Raw genomic sequence first — 25475 nt, forward strand, 5'->3', positions numbered from 1 at the left:
CCTGCCCCGGGGCCCTGCTCTCCCGAGAGGGCCAGGACTTGTTTAAATGACACCCACGGGCGAGGGGATCCCCTTGAGGAACAGCATAAAAGTTTATTGTGTGTAAGAACCGAACCCATGAGATATGTACACGTATTTACAAGACGAAATGAATGAGCCTAATTATTTACAACAAGAACTGTCCTTCACAAGTCTGTACATCGAGAAGCGATCGTGAAGACCTATTTACAAGCGGGATCCAGCAGCCGTGGGCAAGACAGAGATGGAAAAGAAACAAAACCGAAGGGCAAGGTGAGGGGCAACATGTAGTCGTGGACCTCAGCAGGGCTGGATGGTGGACACCGGGGTGCTAGCCTGCCCCGACACTGTCCCCATCCCTCGCGGCAGTGGTGTGGACTATGCTGTGTCCCGAGAAGGTGAGTGGTACATGGGAGGTGGCTGCTTTTCCTCCTCTTCGTCTCAAAATTGCTGATCCATGCCCCAGCGCCTTTCTGGGCCATCTCTCCTCCTCCTGGTGCCGGGTGTCTGGCCCCATCCCTTGCCCCACAGCCACTGGGGGGACTGGCTGGGAGCTGGGGGGGGGTCTCCCAGCACCTGGGGGGTTACAGCTCGCTGAAGCGCACCGCTGGCTCCAGCTTGTGGGACAGGGCGGTGAGGACCTTGTCAAACTTCTCGTAGCGCTCAGCCTGGCTGCTCTCGGCCCCACGGCTGCCCCAGAGCAGCCGCAGCTGGAACTCGGTGCTGAAGACCTCCAGCAGCTCCGCTCTGCCCTGGAAACCTGCAGAGAGAGAGAGTCAGTTCCCCGGGATGGGATGGTGACCCTGTGCCCATGGGATGCTCCGTCTGGTGCTGGGCTGGAGCTGAACACTGGGAATTTGGCAGAGGGAAAGGGGCTCTGCTGTCCCCATTGCTTACCCTGCAGCTTCACCTCAGCATTGGTGTGGTAGAGCCCGCCGTGGTGGGCCACCATCCGTGCCGCCTCCAGGTGGGCCATGACCACCTCCACGCTGTTGTCGGTGGTCTCCCAGGGCTCGGGGCTGTCTGTGAGAGCCTCATCTCGCTCCAGGAGAGTCACCAGGGGCACGATGTGGGGAAAGGTGGTGTTGGTCAGTGGCGGCCCTTCTGCAAAAAGAAGCACCCTGAGGACCCTGTGCGGCCCCATGCCCCTGCAGCCCCCTCCCCATCTGCCCTGGCCCCGTGGAGCGCTCAGGTGGCCACACAGCCTGAGAAGCCAGGCTGCCACCATGCTCCTGGGAGAGGCTTTAAGGCTCAGCTGTAGCACAGCAGCGGCTGTGGCTCTGTGATCGCTGTGCCCGGGGCCATCGTCTTGTTCAACACCAGCTTCTCCCAGCTGGGCTTTCTGGTTGTGCTGGGAGGGGAACGCTGCTGTCCCTCCTCGGGCTGTGTCTGCATTTCCCGGGGCTGTGATGGGGAGCAGGTTTGCAGAGCCCAGAGCACTGGGCGTTGGGGAGAAATGGCTTTTCATCTTTCCCGACTGGCTGCCCTGTCCCCTTGGCTTGGCATGCACTGCCACGTGAGCACAAGGATTTGGCTCAGCTGAGTTGTGTTTGTGCCCAGCTGCTGGTTTTATTTAGTTGTGAAATGCTTCCTTGGGTGCTGGGGTGGTTCAGCAGCTAGAGGGGAAGTGTCTGGCACCAGCTGGAAGAGGGTCAGAGCTCTTAAACACATCCCCCTCCAGTGAGGCCGTGCCCAGAGAAAGCGGGAAGGAGCAGGCAAGCGAGAGAGAAGGGGAGCTGCTCCTGTTACCTTTCCCTTCGTTCAGGCTCTTCAGGAATGGCTTGAGCTTCTTCTCATAGAGAATCGCGCCCTCCGTGTGCCGCTGCCGCAGCACCATCCAGGTCTGTTCCAGCCGGGCGATCTGAAAGTAGATGGGGCAGATGGAGGGTGCTGGGGACAGCACAGCGCCCAGGCACCAAGCTCTGGGCTCCCAGGGGGGCCCAGCCTGGCCCTGAGCCGTGGTCCCCAGTCTTGCACACAGCAGTGCCTGCTGCTCCCCAAAACAGCCTCCTCCACCAGCACTCATGCCCAGAGATGGCACATCCCTGGCACTGAGGCTGGGTTCAAGACTTCTCCCCCGTCCCTGTGCCCCAGGAAAGCAGCTTCCCCACGTCGCAGCGGCCTGGAAGATGAGACACAGGGAGGGGGCAGCCGTTCCACCTCCTTTGTGCAGGCAGGAAGCAAGACTTCCCAGCTGGGCTCGATTTAAAATTGAATTTTAATCTCCTTTCATCTTCCAAAGGGAGCAGTGTGGCCTGGAGACGCTGTTGCCACAGCCTTGAGACTGATTTGTATTGTACCGGAGGGCAGATTCATTTCCTCCCAGGAACACAGCCCAGCACAAAACAAAAAGCCCAACCACCGAAAAACAATCGGATCCCGGCGGGACTGGGCTGTCTGCTCTGCGGAGGGGACAGCTCTTCCCTTTCCCTGCTTACACCCCGGCGGATGTGGCCCCACGCCTCCTACCCTGGGCATTTTCCCCTTCCCTCCACCCCAAAGGTGAAAGAACCCACAGAACAAGGGAGAGGGATAAGGGGGCATTTTGGGTGAGGGGGCTGAGTCCAGGCCATGAGGACAAAGAGAGCACCCCTGTACCTGTGTCATTTCCAGGGCGTTCATCACGGCTGCAAAACTGAACATGTTCCCCATGGTGCTCTTCAGCTCGGCGGCCAGCTGGATGGTTTTGTGGAGCAGGGCCGCCCGCTCCTCCGTGCTGCCCGTGCAGCCCAGGATGTCCACGGCGATCATGATGGACATGGTGTGAAACCTGCCGTGGGGTGAGATGTGGAGTGGGGTCAGCACGGGGGGCTGGGGCTGCTCCCGGGGCTCAGCCAGGGCTCCTCCACACCCCCCGGGAGGGGCAGCGGACCCCCCCTCTCGCCATGCCGAGCTGGGGACACCCCAGGGGAGCCGGGCTGTGCCGTGCCCGGGAGCCCGGTGGGCTCACCCCCGCCGTGGTGTTGCCGTACCGTTCCAGCAGGTCGAGGCGCAGCTGGTGGCCGTGGGGCAGGGTGAGCAGCTCCATGCCTGAGCTCACTCCCATGAGCCGCTGCATCTCTACCGTCACACCCAGTATCCGAGCAACCTGGCAAGAAAGGTGAGAGCTGATTAGACTTTTGTTGATTGAGGAATTTTGTTAAGAGCCCCAGCGCAGCCTCTGCCTGCCCCAGCAGAGCCCAGCAGGGATGCTCCAATGCTTGGGGGTGCCCCGATGCTCGGGGCTGCTCCAATCCCCTGCCAACCCAGAGTGATCGGAGGGCAGCGGTGCCCGTCCCTCCCGCCTGGCCCCGGCCGTACCAGGCAGTCCACTTTGGTGATGTGTTTGGCCAGCGTCTTCACATCCACCTCTGCCAGCAGCTCTTTGACCTTCTTGAGCACGGCCATCTCCAGGGGTTTGTTCTCCAGGGGGATGAGCAGGGACTGGAAGGCCGCGGGGTTGAAGGAGGAGGTTGTCTCCATAGTGGGGGGCACAAAGCCCATGAAGTCCAGCTCTCCTTTCAGCCTGTGCCCTGCCTCTGCTTCCCCAGAGCTGTTCTCCACAGTCCCTCTCTGTCCTTCCTCCACCTTTAGCCTCTCCACGTAGCTCTTTGTTGGCAGCTGCTTGGTGTCATGAGCTGGCCGGTCTCTGCTGATGGGCGAGGTGGGGTGGAGCTGGCAGTAGTGCCCCGTGTCCGGGTCGCTGTAGCTGTTCACGGAGGGAGAGGGGGAGGCACGGGCATACCCATGGCAGGGAGTCGAGTGGGTGCTGTGGGCAGCATCTGGCAGAGGTTTGCTGTTCCCCGGGCACAGCTGGGGCTCGCTGGACCTTCTTATGACTGGAGAGGCCGGGGCAATCCCGGCCGCTTGGCAGGCCTGTGGCTTTAGCCGTGTAACTGTAAGGAGCAGAGGAGACCCTGTTAGCAGAGCCTGGAGATACGCACGCGCATAGGGACCACGGATGCAGCAGCCCACGGATGTAGAGCTCAGGGAAAGCCCTGCTGCCCAGTCAGTCAGTCCCAGTTCAGCTGCACAGCGCTGTGGCTGAGGACTGGCTGAGAGCCCATCCTCAGCTCAAGCCCTCCATCAGGACAGTTTTCTTTGCCATGCAAAGAGCCGGACAAGGTTTTGCTAGCATGGAGTGGTTACAGCCAGCTCCATCCCCCTCCCCAGGTCCCTGCATCACATCCATGCCAAGCGCAGCCTGACCCACCTCCCTGGTGGGATGGAGGGATGATGCCTACCTGTGCTGTAGGCGGGTGACGCTGGGTTCTCGGAGATGGGGGACATTGGGGAGTGCAGGTCTTGGATCTGGTCCACGCTGACGGCACAGTTGCGAATGATGTCTCTGTGGTGGGGCAGGGACACGCTGGAGAGGGGGCAGATGGGGCAGGTTAGTCCCTGCAAACAGGACCCCGGCAAGGGCAGAGGGGTTGGGATGAGGGTTTGCTGCCCCATCACCTCCCTCAGATCATCACCCCCTTCCACAACTACCCATAACGAACTGAAACCATAACAAGCTCAGCTGGAGCAGTGAGCAGTCAGTCCCTCCGGCAGTTGGGAGCACTTCTGTAGGGTCAGGACCTATATAAAGCAGAGACAGCCCCATCTCTGGGGAGCTTCATCAAATTGGACAGGGGAGATGATGGAGATGGCTCCAGGATGCTGTGGGGAAGTGGCTCTGGCAAAGAAGTTGTTGGGGTAGTTTTCTAGGGTTGTGCTGCAAGGTGGTATCTGATGGTGGGTGCATTACTCTGTTTTCACTCAAGAGCTATGTTGGGAAAGTGCCTGGAAGCTGGATCTGGAGCCCAGCAGGCATCTGGCAAAGGCAGTGAGGTGCCTGGGCTGGTGAGCTGCAGCGTGGGTGCTCCGGGAGCCACACGGCAAGCAAGGAGGTCTTGGTGGGGCAGAAGTTGTGGCCTGATGCAAACACCATGTGGCAATGGTGTTGCAAAAGATGCTGTGTCTCAGGGGGGTGTGTGTGTGTGTCTGAGCACAAGGAGGTTTGCAAGTAATTCACTGTCCCCCCTGCCATGGGTGAGGGCTGGGCTGCTGTGATGTGTTTGGTCTTGACCACTGTGCCTCTGCAGTGGGAGGATGGGAGAGCAGTGGCAGTGATGAGGGGTTCGGGGAAAAGGTGAGTGGTGAGGAAAGACTGGTGGATCTGGGCTCTTCTTCTGGAAACACATATGTTCTTCCTGGAAGTCTGAGTGTTTTTCTCTTCCCTGTTGTACAGTTGGTTGGCCGTTTTCTGCTGGCACACTCTAACCCTGCCCTTGGGCTGAGAAGGTCAGGGCGGTGAGAAAGCGGCTTGGTTTGACAGGCTGTGTCCCGCTGGGGAGACAGGAGTAGGTGGGTCCCCCCTTGGCTGTTTGTGAGGATGTATGTGTGGCTCAGCCTTCCCTGCCAGGCTCTGGGCAGCCTGGGGCTGCCAAAAGCAAGCTCTGCAGAGGAAATCTCCTCTCCACCTCCAGAAAAGCCCAACTGCTCTAAGGTTAACATGTGGAGGCTGTGATCTGGGGGCTGTGCAGACCCCCATCAGCACAGCTCCATCAGTCTCCTGCTCATCATGTTTTCAGTTCTGCCTGGTAACAAATGCTCCAGCTCAATGTAAAGGGCTCTAAAACTAAAAGGGCCCTTCAAAAACAAATCAACAGATGCCCTCTTGGTGGCCAGGACTGACTCTCCCCTTACATCTGCCTGGGAAAGCTTGGCTCTCTGGCTCTGACAAGCCCTGACATGCTGGTAATCCTGGTCTGGGTAATTGTAAAACACTCTCTGGCTTCTGGCCTGTGATGCTAAAGTCATGCCTGCTTACTGGGTGTCTGCTGTGGTGGCTCAGTGTGGCTGGCAGCTGGCCAGGGAGAAAATCCCAGTTCCTCCCCCCATACCTTTGCTGGTCCCTCTCCGCACCCGAGTGGGGATGGTTTCCATCCCCAAACCCCTGCCCTATGCCCAGGGAGCAGGGACCAAGTGTGGCCCTGACTATTTCCCAGGGGCTGGTCCTCTGCCCAGCTGAGCCGGGATGAGACTGTGTGCTCACCTGGTTGGGCACCCCTCAGCTCTGGTGATCTTGTCTGCTGTTAGGCCGTCTGTCATGGTGATGCTCCTCCTCTTGATGTGCCCCCCCTTCTGGGTGGCGGGGCTGTGGGATCCCCCATGCTTGCCGTTGGCCAGCCCGTAGCTGGCTTCCAGGTAGCGCAGGGGGAAGGTGCGGTTGATGGGGCAGTAGACGATGGCTCCGCTCTGCTCGGAGATGGCCTTGCGGTTGCCCACGTAGAAGCGGACAAGGGCGGGCACGTTGTCAAAACTCTCCTGCTCGAAGAGGTACTGGACACGGGTATGGCCCTCGCTGGACTTGACCGTCACCTTGTTGATCTTGAAATGGAGGGGCTCGTTGCGCCAGCGGCACGTCAGCACGTAGTCGCCCAGGCTGGTGAGCGAGTCACGGATGAGGAAGTCGCCGTTCCTCTGCACGAGGCTCTCAGACACCTGGCAGGGGACAGGGCAGCCATTCAGGCACAGCCACGCTGGACGGACCAGGGGCACGGGTGGATGCTCCACTGGGGTGTTATTTGGGGCATTGGCTCGTTCCCTTTGCCCCTGGCTCTGAGCCACAGAAAGGCATTTCCTGTGGCAAAACCAGGCAGCTCAGAGCTAACAAAGCCCTGGCCAAGAGGCTTTCCCAGGAGGACAGGCTGGTGGTTCTGTGTGGCCTTGGGGTGCTCTCCCTGAGCAGCCCAAGCAAAGGGTGCCCGGAGCCACCCACCTTCCCCTCCTCACCTCCCGGGGGATGCGGCCATGGTACCAAGCGTGGCTGCGCAGGTCAGTGCTGCTCAGCTTCAGCTCCTCTTCCAGCTCCTTGTGAAGCTTCTCCGGTGATGAGTCGAGGATGTATTTCTCCTTGGAGAACTGTACAGGGGAGGAGAGAGTGTCAGCCAGTGCAGCAGTGCAGGCCCTGGGGAGGGATGGGCTGGCTCTGGGATGGGCTGGCAGGGTCCCCACGTGAGGACTGCGGGACCTTTCATGGCATGGAGCAGACCTGTCCCCAGGGGACAGGTAACTCAGAGCTGGGTGTGAGGATTGCTGCTTTGTGGATTGTGGAGCACTTGGAGGGTCTCCTGGTGGCACGTCCCCATCGTGCCTGACCACACTGTCTCTGGCGTGTCCCAGCTCAGAGCTGAGTGTGGTTGGGCAGGAGAAAACCTGCCTCAGCTCCCTCTCAAACATCTCCAGGGCTGAGCCTCCACTGGAAACACTCTTCCAGGAGAAAACCTGAATTATTCCTCCTCCTTGAAACACCCACTGTGGTCCCTCCTCCAAAGTGTTAACCCGCTGTGTTTAGCCTGATGGTGGCATGAATAGTAATGACAAACGTAAAGGGAACCTTCTGCATCAAAATTAGCTTTTACTGACACTGGTGCACCTGAGCCTGGAGGAGGCAATTTGCCCCCTCCCTTCCCCTGGAGAGATAAGGGATGGCGTCATGTCTCCCGCTGCCGCTTGGCCGGCGTTCCCAGAGGGCAGCCGAGGATGCCGAGCTGCCGGCAGGGTGAAGCTGGTGCTTGTTTGGGGACGTGGGTGTAGGCGCGGGGTTCCTGCATGCTCTGTGCGTGAGGCCAGTTCCTCCAGTTGGCGCAGTGGCTTTGAGATGGGCAGCGCTGTGTGGAGGAGCAGGGCCCGGGAGCCAGGACTCCTGGGATCCCCCTGCACCCCAGATGTGTGCTGTCCTGCAAGGGGGACATGTGTGCCACTGCCACGGACTGGGGAGCTTGGACAGGGCTACCGGGGTGTCCTGTTCCACCATGAGCGTGGCCTGGTGGCCTGGCTCACCACCGGCGAGGAGGCACCGTAGGCTGGCCCAGCTCCTTGGCGCTTGTTAGGGCAGGACGCTGCTGCTGTCTCGGAGGACAGGCATGGGCTTGAAACCCTGCTGACACTGCTCTGGCGCTGCCAGAGGAGTAGGCTGGCACTCAGGGCTGGCCTTGCGTGGCAGCTGGTTCCCCAGAGTGCTGGGGGCTGTAGCCCCATGCCAATGCACTGGGGACCTGCCTCGGAGCTGGATCCTTTGCCCAGCACCTCATTCTCTGCCTCCCATATTGATTCCTTCTGCTCCTCTAGCGGCTGTGAGCAGGGGAAAGCGTAGAGCACCGCGCTGCTCTCCTGCCTTGTACCCACTGCTCTTGGGGTACCTGATGCCACCCAGTCCTGCAGCAGAAGCCTGACACCAGGTCTCCCCCTTTCCCAGGGAAGGTGCTCCATCTCCTGTGGTAGCTGCATTCACCAGCCAAGCCAGGCAGCGATGCTGCCCCGGGGACCCTGCTCCAGCCTGGGGAGGGGGAATGAGGCTGCGAAGGGCCTGTGCGATGGACTGTGCTCTCCAGGGCTTGCCCTCACCAGCCTGGACCTGCCCCTGTTCCTCCCTTCCCAGCTCCTTTTGAGTCAAAATGTGCTGGGACAGTGGGAACAGCCTGTGAAAACACTACGGACTGAACTCAGACTTGCTCATCCCACCGTGTTTACCCTCTTCGTGAGAGGGTCCCGCTTGCTGGAGCTGCGGGGACCTGAACCAGGAGACATGTGGGTTGTCCCCTCCTGACAGAGGGTTGTGGGGAGCCGAGCGCCCACTGTCATGCTGGGGCCCTCGTGGAGGCAAAGCCACCCGGTGCCGCTGAACCCTATTAAAAATAAATGGTAGCCAGCGGATGCTGCCAGGGTCCGGCTGCCTCCCGGGGGGCCAAGGCCGAGCAGATGCCGTTTCCATGACAACCCATCCACTGCCACTGAGCAGACCTGGCTCGGCAGAGCAGCGGCGGGGGACCCTTGGTTGTGGCACCTTCCCTGTGGCATGGCTCACCCCAAACTCTGGGGCACAGAGGGATCCCCCAGGAGCCTCTCCTGCCTGTGCAGGCTAAAGGCATCGGAGCTGAGCCGGGAGCGGTTTGGAGCTGGTGCTCCCCCCACCACCCCTGGAGCGGGGATTAGTGCCTGTTCTGCTCAGCATTGTACATCTGGGTTTTCCCCCAAATCCTCCCCATGCAAATGCGCAGAATAACAAACACAAACCCAGCTGAGCAGCGCCCGGCGTCTCCAAGCCTGGATTTGGGCAGCAGCCGGCTGGCATTCATGCCAGGGGCCAGGTGCTAAGCTAGCAGGAGAGAACAGGAGGTTTGGGAGAGGCGAGGGAGGTTTTACATCTTGCAGGTGGGGGAGGGAGACTAGTCATGAGCAGAGGGTGCTTCGAGCCACCTTCTCCAGCTGGGGGGAGGACACTGTCCCTTCGGCTCCTCAGCTGGGCAGGGCCACCAAGAGGCCACTGGTTTTAGCTGGGGAGGCAGCAGGGGACTGATCATGCAGAGCCCTTTTCCTTGGTGCGATGTGACTCTGGGGATTGGTCCTCGTTATGAGTCTCTCACGCTCTTCCAACACATGCTAATTGCTGCCAGAATCACCTGGCTTCTCCCTCCTCCGTGTGGGAGCTGGGCTCGCTGCAAGCCCTTGGTGCAAAAGGCCCACGTGCTGTGGAGGGATGCGCTTCCTCCAGCCCCCGAGCCCTTCAGCAGCGATTGACTTTCCTCTGCTCCGCTCAGTAGCGTGTCTCGGAGGAGGCCGGCTCGCAGGCTGCCAGCTGGCCGGGCGCCGAGGCGCGGGTGCTGGCAAGGCACGGCGTGGCAAGGCGGTGCAGGCCAGCCGAGCGCTGTCAGGAGCGTGTAAGCGGATGTCTGAGTGCCGCGCTGAAAAGGGCACCGCTTGGCACTCTCGGCTGCGCCAAGAGGACATCAAAAGATGTACGACCCGACGTGAGGTCTTGCATGCTAGTGGGCTGGGTGTGGGGAAAAGCCTTGACTTCTACTCACACCTAGCTCGAGTGCGTGGGGCTGGTCTCCTGCACGGAGAGAGCCCCAAGGCCTCCTCCAGCTGAGCGCGAAGAAGTGGGGATTACAGCGGTTCTCCGAACCAGCCGCACCAGACAAACCAGCTCAGAAGCTGCCAGAGACGATGCCAAGCTCTGCTTGAGGAATTCCAACCAGCAGCCAAGCTGGCTTGGCTGAAGAAAGGAGAGCTCCTCCGTCACTTCGCATTCAGCGCCCTGATGGGCTCCTTCACAGTCCTGGGGCTGGGGAATCCTCTGGTGCTGCGGTGCAATGGGGGCAGCCCCCCCCACCGGAGGCAATTCCCGGGCACTGCCCTGACTCTCCCTTCTGCTTTCTTGGGGGAGGAAGTGCCTCCAGTCCCAGCCGAGGGGCAAGGATTGGAACTGGCAGTGGAAGGGCAAGAGCTTGAGTGGATGGAGGGTGCTGACAGCTGTGGTACATGTAAAACGGCGGCTGTTCTGCCTGGTGTAAGGAGAGCTTCAAAGGCTGGCGTTTGGCTTTCCCTCCTTGCAGAGGTAATCTTATGAAACAGGAGTGATTTGCAGTCTGTTTTCCTGCTCTCCCCTCCTAGATCTGGAGGAGTCACAGCTGAGGATGACTTCAGCTTGGAGAGCAAGGTGTACTCGCACCCCACCCCGCTCCTCTGCCAATAACATCTGACTAACCTCAGGGCACCGAGCGCATCTGCTCTCCCTCCTGCTCTCGCGCTGCCCGCCCTGTGCTGGGACCCTCGCTAGGGAAATCCCAGCCCCTTCTGGAGTTTTCCATCCCTGCTCTGGCTGCTGGAGCAGCTGCGGGGCCTGGGAAGTAGAACTGGGAGGAAGCAGAGTAACAAACCATTGGGAGCAGGTGTATGGGGAAAGCTCCAGAATTGTGTGAGGGATCTTCTCTGCTTCCTCCGTATCTGGCAGTGGGCTACCTCAGTGAAGTCTTTCAGAGCATCTTTGCTGAGAGACAGGCAGTATCACAGCAAACCCAAGAACCAGGCTGCGTGCCTGCCCAGTGCAGGACTGCTGTGCTCACCAGTCCAGCTGCCAGGTACCACCTGAGAATGGTTAGTCCATCCTGCATGACACAGTGAGAAAAATCCCACCACAAACAACCCTCAAGTTGTTATGGGTTTGCTCTTAGTCTGATTGCCCTGCCATGAGCCAGTCTGTGCTACTAATCTTGATATCCACAGGGAAAAAGAAATAATCTGTTCCTCTGTCCTGTCTTGCAATGACTCTGGACATCTAAATGGCCTCTGAGAAGGCACCAGCCCATCTATCCATCCCATGGGTGACTGAAGGCATCCCTTGGGTATGCCACATCTCCATGAGTCCCTACTGAAAGCAGACCTTGACTCAAGATCTTTTTTTTCTGGCATTCAAAGCCGCCCTTAGGACTGGTCTTGGCTACCCACAGGGTCTCCTCTCCCCTTGTCTGTGCTCCTTTGTGGCAGCTCTGGAGCAATTATGTCTGTCTGGCAGGGGTGGGGTGCAGCTGGGGTTGGTGGCCAGAAACATCTGGGTGCTCTAAGGTGGGACAAGTACCCTAGGTTGCGCGGTGGGGTGCTGGAGCGCACTGCTACCACTGCCCTGGGGGAGCGGGTCTCCGGTGCAGTGATGGGGTGTGTGTATACACACATTTCCATCCATCTATATATTACTTATCTCACTCCAAGACGGCGGCAGCGGCTGCTGCTGCATCCCTTTTCAGAGCTGCTATTGGCCAGAAATGATGTCAGTGCTTCCCAGGCTGGGTGCACTGCCATTGGCGGTGAGCAGGGATGCGGCTGTCAGCTGGAAGCGCTCCAGTCATTCATGGGGACTTCAGTGTGTGTTTGCTGGGCACGCTTGGACACAAATAGATGGTGAAAGATCTGGCGGAGGCAGGTGAGCACTTAGGGCTTCACTTTTAACTCTTTCTGGGGTCGGGATGGAGCGCCCTCCATCCCCTCTCGCATCCCAGTGTGAGAGCCAGACGCCCACCTGTCTCTCCCTTGTTCTGGCAGCAGCTTGCTGAAAGCACCCCATCACCCCTGCAATGTGCAGCCCGAGGGCTGCTGCACTAGGGCACGTCCCCCTTGTGCTGCTCAGTGGCCTTTGGACAACTAGGAGAAGCTCTTCTGCTTCTCCGTCTTCACCCCCGCTAGCAATCAAAATCTCTGGCTTTGCACTGAGATCAGCCGCAATCATGACAAGACTTGAAATGCTGCTTCTGGGCTCCGTCTTACCCAGCATAATCTCTAAAGCTCGGCACCTACCTCACTCAGCAGGAGTACTGAATAAGACTGCCAGCTCTCTTGGCTGCCGGCTCCCTTCTAACTTGCAGTATGCTACAGCTCTTGCTTCAGAGCGAGCTGCTTGGCTCTTGCAATCCTCAACACCTTTGCTCTCTAACTCGGTAAATGAGGGAACCAATTCCTAGCGCCATGCCCCTCCTGTGCAAATGCCAGAGTCCAAAAATAGGACACCTAGACTCGTGCCCAGACAGCGGCGGTGCTGGAAGCATCACAGGACAGGTGACAGATGGATCCCAGCTTCCTCCCACCAGTCGGACCTGTGCAGCGCAGCGCATATGTGGAGACCCAGGCCAAGAAGCTGTGTGTTCCTCTGGGCTCAGCCTCTCCTCTGCGCTCAGCGATGCTCCCGGCACATCTTTTGGGGGATGCTAAATGCCCTCCTTTCGTGAGACCTGCTGCAGGTGAGGGCTCCCTTCAGAGACTTGTGCTGCCTGTCAAAAGTGCTGGCCTGGGGGATCGGGTGGCTTTGGCTCTGCGGCCCTGGCTGCGGAGGGGGCTCAGCTCTGCCCCACGGCCCCGTGCTTTGCCTCACCTCACGCTCGCTACCTCCGTGACAAACGCGGGCAGGGACGCTGCCCGCACCCAGCCCCGCCAGCCCCCTGCGGAGCGGGGCAGCGCGGGGGGCAGCGGGGCTCCGCGCCGGGACCCCGGGGAGGCCGCCCCCTCGCTGCAGCCTGGGGCTGCGGGGCCGGGGGTCGGCCCGTGCCCCCCCCCCCTCCCCCTCTACCCCCCGCCGCCTTCCCCACGCGTGCGGGCGGACGGAGCCGCTGCCCGGCGGCACCCGCCGGGATCTCTGCGGAGTCCTCCCCCCCGCCGCCCCCCGCTCACCTGGACCTGCATGAAGGAGCCGCGGTAGAAGCAGCAGGCGGCCGCCGACAAGGCGCTCCACAGGCTGCACCGCTCCGTCATGGCGCGGCGCGCCCGGCCGGGGCTGCCCCGGCCCGGCCCGGGCTGCACCGCCACCGCCACCACCGCCGCCGCCGCCGCCGCCGGGCTTCAATTTCAGCCGCTTCCCCGATTACCTCATCCCTTGTCGGCAGCGGGGGCGGGGCCGGCCGGCAGCCCCGCCCCGTCCCGCCCCGCGGGGCCGCCCGCGCCCGCCCGCCTCGGCACCGCCGGCCCCGGGGGAACCGGCACCCCGGCGCGCGGGGAGCCGGCGGCCCTGCGCGGAACCGGCTCCTCTGAGCGGAACCAGCGCCCCGCTGCCGGCGGCCTGAGGGGAACCGGCTCCCCTGAGGGGATCGGGCAGCCCTGGAGGGAACCGGCACCCCGGCTGCCTGCGGCCTGAGGGGAACCGGCTCCTCTGAGGGGAACCGGCTCCCCTGAGGGGAACCGGCTCCCCTGAGGGGGGACCCAGCACCCTGAGGGGGGGACCCAGCACCCTGAGGGGATCAGACATTCCTGAAGGGAACCGGCACCCCGGCTGCCTGCGGCCTCAGGGGAAGCAGCAGCCCTGAGGGGAACTGGCACCCCGGCGGCCTGCGGCTTCAGGGGAGCCAGCAGCCCTGAGGGTTCAGCTCCTCTGAGGGGACCCGGCACCCCTGAAGGGACCCAGCACCCCAGCTACCGGCGCCCTGAGGGGACCCGGTTCCTCAGAGGGGACCCAGCACCCCTGAGGGGACCCAGCACCCCCAGCTGCCTGTGCCCTGAGAGAAACCGGCTCCTCTGAGGGGACAGGCACCCCTGAGGGGACCCAGCACCCCTCATCTTCCATCCCATATCCATCTTCTCTCCCCAGTGACGCACACGGGTCAGGGACAGCCTCGTCCCCTCTCGCCCACTCTGTCTTCCTTCACCCCCACCCTGGTGACGCCTTTCTGGGGGGAGACACCGGTGCCTGCCTCATGCGGCGGGGAGCCGGCTGCCTGCTTCCCACGTAGGCCGTCTCCGAGTTGTGTTTAATTAAGGCTCCGCTTCGGTTTAATTAAGGCCACAGTTTCACGTATGGGATGTGCGAGGCAGCACTGATGACTCAAAGCATTGCTCCAGCCCTGACTCTCAGAAAAAAAGACAAACCCAACAAAATTCCTGCCTGAACCCACCACCGGTGCCCTGCCCTGTGCACAGGGGCAGGCAGGGGCTCCCGCAGCACCCGGCAGTGAGCTCTGTGCCTGCCTGCCAGCACCCAGCTGGTCTCCCTCCAGGTCTGTCCTGCACCGGCACGGCCTGGATTTGGCCACACTTTGGTAATGAGGGGCTTCACGCTCCCATCCGCAAAGCATGTCCTGGCCCAAAGACCCTCGCGTCCGCTGGCGGCCCCTGCCCAAGGGGATGCTGTGAGCTGGGAGAGGTATCGCCGCTGCCACCAACCGCAGACCCGTGCAAGCCTCCCCGCTAATTAATTCAAACGAGCCCCTCGCATCCCCAGGCAGGGAGGCAGCAGCCAGGGCTGATGAGATACAGGTCCCCTGAGCAGCTCCTTCGCGCAGAACAAAGAGAGCTCGGAGGAGCTCACCAGGCCTGTGCTCTGCCCCTGGTTTTACAGGGGAGAGGAGACAGGAGAGCAGTGCGAGTTTTAGCAGGACAGGGCTGAGGCATGGGAGGAAGGCGGGCAGGGAACACGGGGCGGTGGGTGCTCATGGATCCCATGGGTGCCTGCAGCCCTGCCGGGACAGGCAGGGAGCACAGGCCCTCCTCCTCTCCTCTTGCGTGGGGCCGAGGGACAGACCAGATGGCAGCATGCAATGAGATGCTGCTCTGAAATGATCCGGCGGTGAATCATCCTCCTGCCAAGGCTTCTCCCCCGCGACGGGCTCCGTGGTTTCCCTCCAATGCTCTCCCTGAGGGAGTGAGCAGGAGCCTCATGCGGCGCTGCAGGGCGATGCCCCCCGGCTGTGCCGGTGCTGCCCCTCCGCAGGGAGAAGCTGAAAACCTCCAACTGAGCTCCTGAGGGGACTCAGGACAGCTTTACCAGCTGCTGCTCTCCCGAAGGGTAACGCCGCTTGGCAGCCCCTTCACCTGCACGAGGGGCAAAGCTCGGCCGGCTGGGATGTGAGCAAATAGAGCTGGGTGTGCAGATCTCCCAGGCAGCTTGGAAACATCAACCCTTAGGCTATTATTAAAGCACATTAATTACCAAGTGCTTATTGATCCTGGCTTTTCGACCCACCCTAACTCCTGGTTGCACCTCTAATCACAGCAGGCTTGGTGATGGGAGAGCTGGCCCTGGCCGGTTTGTGGTTGAAGCTCCAGGGCTGATATTTGGCAGTTCCATGGTGCACGTCTGGACACAGACCTGCCCGTAACCCTTTCCCCACAAGGGCTTTCCAGCACGTCCTCTCCCTCCTACTGACTCTCCTTCACTGTCTGTTTTCTTCCTGTCTTTCCTCTGCTTGCCCCTGCAGCAGTGTTCCCCCTCTGCTTGTTTCCCTCCCAGCCTCAAAGCGAGGACCTATTCCAGTGGCGGGTCCCAGCCCTGTCCCCCCTTGCTCCCAAGGGATCCCAGCACAGCAGCCACACTCCCACCCTGAATCCCGTAGGCCCTGGGGCCAAATGCTGCTGGGTGCTGAAGCGTCTGCAGCCACACAGGCTCCCAGCCAGGCACGGTGTCTGCAATCAGCTGGAGTTCCCCCATCATCCTGGTCAGTCACACTGCAGATAATTACTTATTTGACTAAAATAGCTGCTGCCACTGCGGCCATCAGTTGCTTCTGTGACCAAAGGGAAGTGGCGTATAAATCACAGCCCATGGGCCGTGTCTGGATACCACAGAGATGGGTGAGAAATAAAGGCCAGATAGCTCCGGTCTGGGATCTGCCTGAAGAGTAGGGAATTCTCCTGGCTCACCAAAACCCACTCGATCCCAAAGGCAAAGCCACACCCATTGCTCCAAACCTGGGTTGTTTCAGTCTATTGACTCAGAGTCATAAAATGCGCCCAGCTCTGGGTGCACATGCTGACAGCACAAGGGAAAACACCCCAAACCACCCAGCTCCGTCCACCCTTCATGACTTCTTTGCTCTCGCTCTGTGTGAGCAGGAGCTTTCCTGCACATCTGGAGGTGCCTCATGCCAGGACTCTACCCTGTGAATCCCATCGGAGCCTCAACGCTCCCATCAGAGTGTCGTTGCTCCAGCACACATCCCACTTCCAGCCCTATGAGCTCCTGCTCTGCCAGTCCCACACGGCTAAAGGAAGAGGTGAGGGGGACATCCCACCCAGGGGATCACTCTGATACAGGTCAAAAAGCCACATCCGATCCCACTGCCCAGAGGCTGCTGGTTGCCAGAGCTGACATGTGGGGACCTCGTTAGCCCCAAGGCTGGACCCGGAATGGGGTGACCTGGGTTAGAAGGAGCAGATGAGCTCAGGGTCCAGCCAGCTCTCTCCTGAGCCTGCCCCTTGGCGCCACCATGGGGGCTCCCCACATTTCTATGTCTGACTACAGCCAGCATTGAGAGCCCCAAGTCCAAAAGCTGAAGTCTCAGGGCGCTGTAACACCCATGTCAGGCACCTCAAGTCACTTCTCAGCAACCCAGTGGCATTACATCACCATCAGGCAACTGGACTCAGAAGGCTCCTTCACAAACTCCCAAAGGCTGTCACATGGCAGCAACAACTCAGGCAGGTTTTCAGTGCTCCATCCCCAAACCACACAGCATCCCTGCCACTGTTCTGCTGCACCTGCCCAGCTCCGATCGTGCCAGCAGCCTCCTGCAAAAGGGCCCGGTCTCCTCCAGAGCCAGGCGCCTCGCTAATGAATTTCTGGCCAGACATGAAGAGTCCTCAGGAATGTTAATAGTTTGCTGGAGGATAAGCAAGAGATTTGGAGAGATTTACACCGACTTTCATGTGACAGCCACGAAAGTGGCTCAAACCCTTCTGTTTCTTTACGTGGAGGAGGAGGGAGGAGGCTGACCCTGCATCTGCAGTGTTCGTAAGTGGTGAGGAGCACGAAACGGGGGCAGCTTCTGTGGGAGCAGCATCGGAGGGACCATGTAGGGTTTGTGTCTCCTCTGCCTTCCCCAGCCTTATAGTTTCTGGAAGGGAGTATCTTCCAGGGCCAAAGAGAGAGCCCAGAGGATGTGGTGGGAAGGGGGATGAAGAGCTGAGCACCCTGAGGACCCAGCCAGTCCTGGCCCCACCATCGCCCCCCCACCATTGGCACCCGGCCGGGGCAGGCTGCGATTGTGCTCAGCGTCTTACCTTCACGTATTCACTGCTGGACTCCAGGCCATCGTGGTGGCTGGAAGGAAGGGGAAAAATAAAAATACATAAGTAAAGGGCAGTCAGCTGTGACAGTCAGGACAAAGGTGGTGGTGGCACAGCTGGGGGAGCAGGAGTCTGTGCCCCTTGCCTTGCCATGGGGCCAAGAGCATGACCACAGGTTTGGGAGAGGTTCCCAGGGCCCCCGCACTGTTCCTGCCCACTCTGTGCCCGCTCTTGGTGCAGGGCTTAGCCTCCCTAATGCGATCAGGGAAGAATGAGGCCTTTTTAGAGGATCTCTCCCCAAATAGGCTTGGGACTGTAGGAGTCAAGCCAGGGACACCCAACAGCCAGTCTGAGGTCCCCAAGGTCATGGTGCTGGGGGGTGCATGCCGAGATGGGGGACCCTGTGCCCTGTTCCCCGGCAGAGCTGTGTTCCCAGTAGGCAGCTGTTGGGACACGCTGCCCAGACAAGCATTTCTGACTGCTTCTCTACGGCCTCATTCAACTCCGTGTAAATCAAACTTCTGCTGAAGCCAGGGGTGATATCCTGGCTGAGACTGCAATATTTGCCCTCCCAGCATCCCGGCAATAAAAACTCCCGATTCTCCTGCTGACAACCAACCCAACAACCCTGAGATGCAGCTGATCCAGCAGCTTCTTTGCTATCATTTCATGGGGGACACAGATGGCCCCTGCTCTTTCCTGAGCATGCAGCAATGCTGCTACTGCTTTTTGTGCTCTTGTAGGTCAAGGGGTGTGTCTGCATGGATGAGTCCAAGGGGAATCCAAGAGTTCAAAGCAAGAGAGGCTGCAACTGCCTAAGCTGGGATGCGCTACCCTGAGGTCTCACCTTTCAGAATAAAATACAAAAGTCCAGACTTCTTTCACCAGTACCTGTCACCTCCCCAGTGCCAAGCTTCAGTACGGTCATCCCACTGCTTGCTGAGGTCGCTTGCCCAAGCACGGGGTGGCAGCAAGGGCCTTGAGATGGCAGGCTGCCAGCACGAGGACAGGCAGCTGCAACTAAGAAATAACCAAATCTGAGGGCGTCACAGACCCGGGATGTCCCTTTCCTGCCAGCAGCTGCCTCGCTCCACCTAGCGCCTACAGCCACAGCCATACTGGGAGCTGCTGGGGCTCCTTGCACACAAACCCTTCCTGGGAGCTGCAGCAGTAGCATCCCCGGGGAGCCAAATTCTTCCTCTGTGGGCTCTCTCCAGGCTGGGGATGGTGCCGAATGGCTCAGAAATCAGTTGCCCAAAGGGAAGTGGGAATGGCAGAGGCGGCTGCTGCCAGTCATTGCCCCACTGGACATTCCCTGTGGCATTACAGCGGGTCCTGCTGGGGTCCGCATGAGCCCCTCGGGGTGTCAGCCCTGCAGCGGGCAACCCCCACTCCTCCAAGCCCACACTGCTGAAACCACCTTTCCTGCTGTCCAACTCGGAAGATCAAAAAGGGCTGGAAATCAAGCCCACACTTTTTGGGGTGAAAAAAATAGAGGAGTATTTGGGAGAGAGGATGGACACAGACTCTGCCGGGCAGCTGCGGGCTGCCTGCCCACCCCAGCGCTGCCTCTCCAGCCTGTTTGCCTTTCACACGGCCGCAGAGAGCTGCGTGGTGCTGCGAGAGCCGTGAGAAAAACCGGCAGGAGGACGGGGGGCCTCCAGGCAGGAAATCGGGAGCATGGGAGCAGCTGGGAGACGCTGCGAGGGCCCGGGCAGGGGAGGCCTCTGTGCCGGGGAAGGGCAGCAGCTGGGGCTGGCGGGGGGGCTGGGCACCGCAGCCCCCTGGTTCTGCACATTCCTGGAGGAAACGGCATTTTTGGGGGCAGTCGAACGCCTGGGAGAAATTCCAGGGCTGCCTTTGGAGCGCGGCCGTGGCTGAGCCGCAGGGACCCAGTGCTACTGCGGTGGCACCGGGGAGTGGGGTTTCGGTGGGATGTCTTCTGCTCCTTTTGGGCTTGCAAAGGCATCGCAGTGACTTGCAAATGTGCCAAGCTCTGGGCTGGCTGCTGGGAAGGGTCCAGGGTGATTGTGTGACTCCAGCCCCAGTTTGGAGCCCAGGGTCTGCTCATTTTTGGACACCAGTGTAGGCTGTACTCCAGGGGAACCAAGTTTGGGCACCTTTTGCCTCAGTTTCCCCCTCTGCAGAGCTGCCTCCTTTGAAGTTTCGGCTGGCAGTGCTGCCAGAGGGGTCTGCCAACAGCTGCGGGCAGTGCCCTGCCTGTGCCCTGCCTGCGCCCCGCGGGAAGCGGCATTTCCCGTGCCTCACGCACGGCCATGTGCGGAGGGAAATCGAGTCACATCCGCTCCGTGACCTGCCTGCAGGTCATGTCCCGTTAGTCACTGTGTCCCTGCTGGAGTCACGGCCACCGCCTCGCTCCGAGCAGCTCCACGGGCTGGGTGCTGCTCCCTTCTATGGCAACACAATTCCCCCCTCAAGGGCCTGATCCTGCAGGGAGCATCCCTGGGAAAGCCCTCCCATGCGTGGGCATCCTCAGCCTGTCCTGCCTGGAGGTCTGTCCTCACCAGGGGTGCTCAAAGTCAGGGGGACAAGTGAAAACGTGCCCCGGGGCCATGCTCGTTCCCCCTTGTGCTGCTTTCAGTCCCTCTGGGCGGGCGTGCCTCGTGCTGGGCAGCCAGCCCCGGCTCCTGTCATGGCCTGGCGGGAACAGACTGTCCCCGTCCCCAGGGATGTGCCTGTGCCAGAGGAAGGGCTGGGCCGTGGCACTATCCCAGTCCTGCTTCTGCCTGCCTGCCCCACAGCAGGGCCCAACCTTGGGATCAGCTCTGGCAGACAGCTGCTCCCTGAGCCAGGGGCTGTGGCAGGGGCTCCAAGTGAAGCATGGAGGGGCAGAAATGCCCCCGGTGCCAAGCCCTGCTCTGGTCACTCTCGTGCCTCAGTTTCCCTGGCCAACAGCATGGCTACACCCATCATTAGGGCATCCCCAGATGTTGCAAAAGATCATTTAGCCCTTGGTTTTTGACAACCAAGTCCCTGCTCCCCGGAGCCAAGACACCCGGATGACCCACACACATTCCCCTGCTGCTTGGCTCCCAGCCATGCTGACCTGGGACCTAAGTCATTTCTGGGGGACAGAGGGTCTGGGCAAGCCCCGCACACCCTCCGTGGGGACCCTCTCACTGCTGGGGCTCTGTGCTCACCGGAGGACGTGGCTGTGCCGCCAGCCCCCCAAGCCCCCAAGCCTCTGGCCCCCCGAGCTGGCCGCAGCCCCCGAGCTGCTCTGCCCTGGCGCCGGGTCTGACTGCGGTTTCGGCAGCCACAGCCGATGCGCTCGCTCTTTCCATGAGCAAACACCGCCACGGGCCGGGGGCCTCGGCGGCCGAGCAGCAGCTCCGGCAGCATCTGCATCGAGGCTTTGTGCCCGCCCCAAGAAAAGCCCCTTCCCAGCCTCTCCCTCCCTGTCCACTTCGCCGTGCCGGGGTGCGAGGGGTGGCTGGGAAACCACGACCCCTTACCTGCCCTGTCCCAGGGTGGGAAACCTCCTGCCCACCGCTGTCATCGGCCCTGCACGATTCAGCGAGCGCCTCTGCTCCGGGATGGGGAGAAGCTCTCCCAGACGCTCTCCCGCCTTGCACTGAGCGTTGGGACTTTGGGGCGCGCAAGGCGGTGGCGGACCCTCCTCCTTCCCGTCCCAGCCCTCCTCTGGCCCTCCCTTCGCGGCCGGCAGGAATGTGTGGCCGGCACAGCCCGGCTCCCACTGCCGGCACGAATTCCTCCTCCTCACCCCACTCCTGGGGCCACGCAGACCTCCCAAACTCTCAGCGCTGGGGCAAGAAGCCCCCCGCCCCAGGGCGGCATGAGGAGGAACAGGGGTGTCAGGGGCCACTCGAGTATGGAGAGAGGAGAGTTGGGCCAGGGAAGGGGCGGTAAGGTGGGACCTTATTTTGGGGAGAAATTTGTAGTTGGAGCCTCCACCCTTGCCCCCAGTCCCATGCACACTGCTGGGCTGGGGACGCATTTGACCCCTTGTGCCTGGAGGCCCAGATGATGGGCTGGGGGGTTAAAAATCCCTCATGTTGATTCTGAGGTTAATTCCCCCCCCCCCCCAATCCAATGAGTGAGCTGAGCCCCTGAATTCCCCCATAGGGTGGGTTTTGTGCTCGGAGTAAGGGGTTTGTGCCCAGAGTGGGGGGTTTACTGGCAGCTGATGGAAATGGGGACAGAGCAGCTGGTTTTGGGGATTGCCCCTGTGCCTTGAGAGAGGCAGTGATGCTTGGGGAGGGGGATAAGGAAAGGGGGGGGGAGAAGAATAGAGGAAAAGAAGTGGAGGGGGCCAGGACAGTTGCAGGTCTGAGTTCTCCACAGCACTTCCCAGCACTGGAACAGAGCCACCAGCAGGACAAAGGGCCGCCGGGGCTGAGCGGGGCTGCGAGATGTTTCCACCCCATCCGGAAACAGGAGGGAGCAGAAATCCCACAGGAAACCTCACTCCCATGGAGCCGCTGACCTGGCCATGGTGCAGAGCACTCCGGCTGTGCTGTCCCACCGGCCAGGTGTATCCCGCTGGCACTGTGGGTGATGTGGGGGCACTGCAGGGCCCCCGCTGTGTCCCAGCCCTCTCCCCTTGCCCTACAGGGGCAGAAAGGGGCTCCCAGCTAAAGGCAGAGTAAACCCAACGGGGCCGTACCTGTCTGGAAAGCTCTTGCCAGGATGATCTTGCCCCTTTTCTGGCAGATCTCCATTGGTGGTGTCCGCTCTTGCTGCTGTGTCAGGGCTCAGGGTTTGTGTGGCATTCTGGGCCATGCTGGAGCTTGGTGCCTCTGCCCCGGGGCAGGAGACATTCCCCACAGGCTCCTGGTCCGTGCTGGCCATCACTGTGCCCAGGGTGTCCATAGGCTGAGCCTCTTCCTCCTCCTGTTCTCCTTGTCCAGTGGCTGAGAGTGAATCTGCACCTGGCTCAGGGGTGCTGGACATCTCGGGGGACTGAAGGTTGGGGAGTGGATCTGTCCATGGGGTTTTGTCACTGGGGTTCCCTTTCTCCTGGCAGCTCTGGCTACTCTTGGCTTTGCCCAGGTTTTTCCCTGCCTTGCCCAGGTTCAGCCTGGGCATGGTGCCCATGTGGCTATACATGTCTGATGACCGGGCGTAGGGGCTGGGGCTCTTGGGCATTGTGTTGAGATCATCCTGGATGCTGTCGAAGGGCTCCTCCAGGAATCCGTGGGGAGGAGGGACACCCGACCCCAGGCTCTCGGGAAAGCTGGGGGCCACGGACACGCGCCGCAGGGTGAAGGAGCGGGGGATGTTGCTCAGGCTCCTAAAACCTTTGAACTTGAAAAACTCTGGCAAGGAGAGAGGAGAAATGGGTGTGAGATTACTGCCAGCACAGTGTGGTGATGGGGAGTCCCAGACCTGGGTTGGGGTGGGCACGGGGCACTGTCCTGTGGTGCAGCCTGGTGTCACCCCCTTACACCTGCATCTCCAGTCCCAGCCTGGCATGACATCCCTGTGGCCTGGGGTGTAATGTGATGCTGCTCGGGGCATCTCTGCTGGGACCCCAGGAGGTCTATCCTGGTCCCTCAGGGAGCAAACATCCCCTGTACCCTGGCAAATCTAGAGGCTGCATTTCCCCACTGCAGTTGTAGGGCTGGAGGAAGAGACACCCGGCCCTGGTGAGCAGGCAATGCCAGAAATTATTTCAAATCTCTTCCTCCTGCCCTCCACCTCCCAGGGGCCTCTGGGCAGGGCTGGCAGCTGTGCCCATCCCCGCAGCCTTGGGGCAGCTGCATGGGCCATACCCCCTGCCCTCTCCAGGATGAAAGCATGTCCCACACCGCACCTCCCCGCCGGATGGGGGTCCCGGCCACATGTGATGTGCCTACACGTGCATGTCGCTTGTCAGCGCAGTGAAGCAGGAACCATTGGTGCAGGGCCCGGCTGCGCTCGCGTGGCAGCACCGGCTGCGGGCAGGAGGTAACGTCCCCACTTCCTCGGCGGAGCGCTCAGCCCCTCGCAGCCTCCCTGCAGCTCCCAGCTGCCACCTGCAAGCGCTGAGCGCAAAGCATTTGCTAGAGAAGTATTTATAATCCCTGCAGATGGCTTTGCATTTCACACCTCGGCCCCAGCTCGGTTCTACGTGCTGCTGCGGTGAAACCCCGGGCCGGTGTTGGTGCTGGCACGAGGAGGGCGGCACATGGGCGAAGCAGCCCGTGGGGGCAGCTCTGCAGGGCAGCGTTTCGCTGCCTGCTGCTTTGGGTGCCTCCGGGGGTTTTGCAATGTTTATGCTGCTCAGGGGCTCTGCAAAACCTCTTCCCCTCCAGGCACAGTGAGTTTGCTGAGGCAGAAAGCAGCATGCTGTGGTGGTGCTGGGTGAGGAACTGGGTCTCTGCGGGCAGCTCAGCTGTTGGACCCCCACCTCCTGCTCTACAGGGCATTCCAGCAGCCAGATGGGGCAAAGGACCAGGCAAGGGGCTGCAGCAGCCCAAAAGCCCGCTGCATGGCAGAAACCTCATGACCTGGATGTGGTTAAAGGCAAAACTGCTTTGGGTTATACATCCCCTCGGGGTCTGAGCATCCTCCACTGCCGGCCAGGTGGGAAAAGCAACAGCTAGGGACTTTCCCCATCTCAGCACTCTCTACCACAAAGGAAAAGCCCAGCTGGGACAGGGCCGTGGGTTCTGACAGTTGAGGGGTCCTGGGAGAGCAGAGGGACTGGCCTCCCTCCGGCACCACCATCACGGCAGGAATGCAGAGAGCAGCAGCAAGGGTCGGTTCCCGCACAGCCCAGTGCTGGGAAGTGGGGTGAAGGCCAATGCAGCTGCCTCCTGGGGCTCTGGGGGAAACCCAAGGTCTGTGAGAAAGAGCAGAGCTTGCTCTCGGTGGGTACCGAGCGCTTCCTCTGAGAGAAGCTGGTGGGAATCTGCTCCCCGGCTCCCACCATGGCTCCTCTGTGTCACCCCATCGCTGTGCTGCAGGAGCACCCTGGGGTGGGGGGCCTGGCCACCCCCAACACCAGCTTGCACTGACAGTTGTGCACCCTGAAGGATGTGATTTGGGGCATGAAGACCCCCAAACCCTTGAGCATTCCCTGGGTGCATCCCAGTACAGAGCTGGGCTGCAGCAGTGGTCCCTGTGCCAGCACCCAGCTCCCGAGCCAACAGCACCTGGGCTCTCCCCCAGCCCTGGGGATGCAAACCCCCAAAGCCCCTCACCATGACGAGCTTCTTAATGAGAGCAGAGCCTGTCTCGCCTCCCAGCGTCCCTGGGTGTGGGTGACCTGGGGAGCGTGTAAGAACACGCTCACACTCACACACTCACACTCTGTCATGCATTCCCCCTCCTTGTCGGGCTCTGCAGGTGAGCACCCCATTGCCTGCCCACCCCTATCCCGTGGCCACTTACTGAACTTCTTGAGGCTCCCTCGTCTCTGGCCCTCAGCCATGTCCGTGCTGGTTGGAGGCTGCGGGGACCGAGAGGTTCAAGTTTATAACTGTGAAGCCCTTCCCTGCCCGCTCCTCCCTTCCTGCCCCCCCCCCACCCGCCCACTGCACCACTGCAGTCACTCATTTCTTGCTCGGAGTTTCCTCCCCAGTGCTGTCATCTGCTCCTGGCCCTGCTCCTGTCCCCTGCCTGTCCTCCCATTGTCCCCACAGTCCCTGTGTCTGCTCTCACCCACCTGGCTGCTTAGGGGCCACCTCTGGAGCCCTGGTTTGGTGATGCCCTGAAAATACAGACACACAAAAAACCCTGGGTGCCAGCCTCAGAGGAAGGTGTCAGCCCTAGACAAGGGTGCCAGCCCTATGGAGGAGGGTGCTGGCCCCGCAAACAGAGGTCCACCATGCACTTTTCGGGCTCAGTTCCTGCCCTCATCGGGCCCCGTGCAGTGACAGCATGATGGCATCACTGCCAGTGGGAGCCTCCTGCCACCAGCTGTTCTCTCATGCTGGGGCACCTTGGGGTGCCCCATAGGAATGTCTCTTTGCAGAACAAGGTGGCCTGGGCCTGGCAGGGATCCGGGGTCTTTGTTGTCTCCCATTCCCAGGGGGCACCTGGTGCTTCCCGTGGCCAGGATGCCAGCAGGCATCTCTGCTACTGCTCTGGCCATGGCTCCCTGTGCTGCCTACCTTGGGGAGCAGTTTCAGAGACCCCCAAACCAAGCTGTTTCTTCTGCACCCAAACACAAGCATTGCCAGGGGGTGGTGTACCCC

General features: G+C 60.9%; 1 protein-coding gene across 4 annotated transcripts; it reads right to left on the minus strand.

Moving 5' to 3' along the window:
• Positions 1-71: 71 nt before the first annotated feature.
• SH2D3C (SH2 domain containing 3C) lies at positions 72-24709 on the minus strand. 4 transcript variants are annotated; one of them, XM_074923525.1, is made up of 12 exons: positions 24670-24709; positions 21959-22610; positions 17305-17344; positions 6781-6909; positions 6041-6489; positions 4242-4366; positions 3319-3893; positions 2991-3106; positions 2617-2788; positions 1768-1879; positions 916-1122; positions 72-778 (listed from the first exon to the last, which is right to left on the minus strand). In XM_074923525.1, the coding sequence occupies exons 1-12, from the start codon at positions 24707-24709 to the stop codon at positions 603-605; spliced, it is 2793 nt and encodes a 930-aa protein (XP_074779626.1). In that variant the 3' UTR covers positions 72-602. The 4 variants fall into 4 exon arrangements, with proteins under 4 accessions (XP_074779626.1, XP_074779627.1, XP_074779629.1 ...); XM_074923526.1 differs by lacking the exons at positions 21959-22610; positions 24670-24709 and adding an exon at positions 20787-20906; XM_074923528.1 differs by lacking the exons at positions 17305-17344; positions 21959-22610; positions 24670-24709 and adding an exon at positions 12994-13136.
• Between the last annotated feature and the right edge of the window lie 766 nt (positions 24710-25475).

Source organism: Athene noctua, chromosome 20, assembly GCF_965140245.1.
Source record: "Athene noctua chromosome 20, bAthNoc1.hap1.1, whole genome shotgun sequence".
In the NCBI taxonomy this organism is placed as follows: Eukaryota; Metazoa; Chordata; class Aves; order Strigiformes; family Strigidae; genus Athene; species Athene noctua.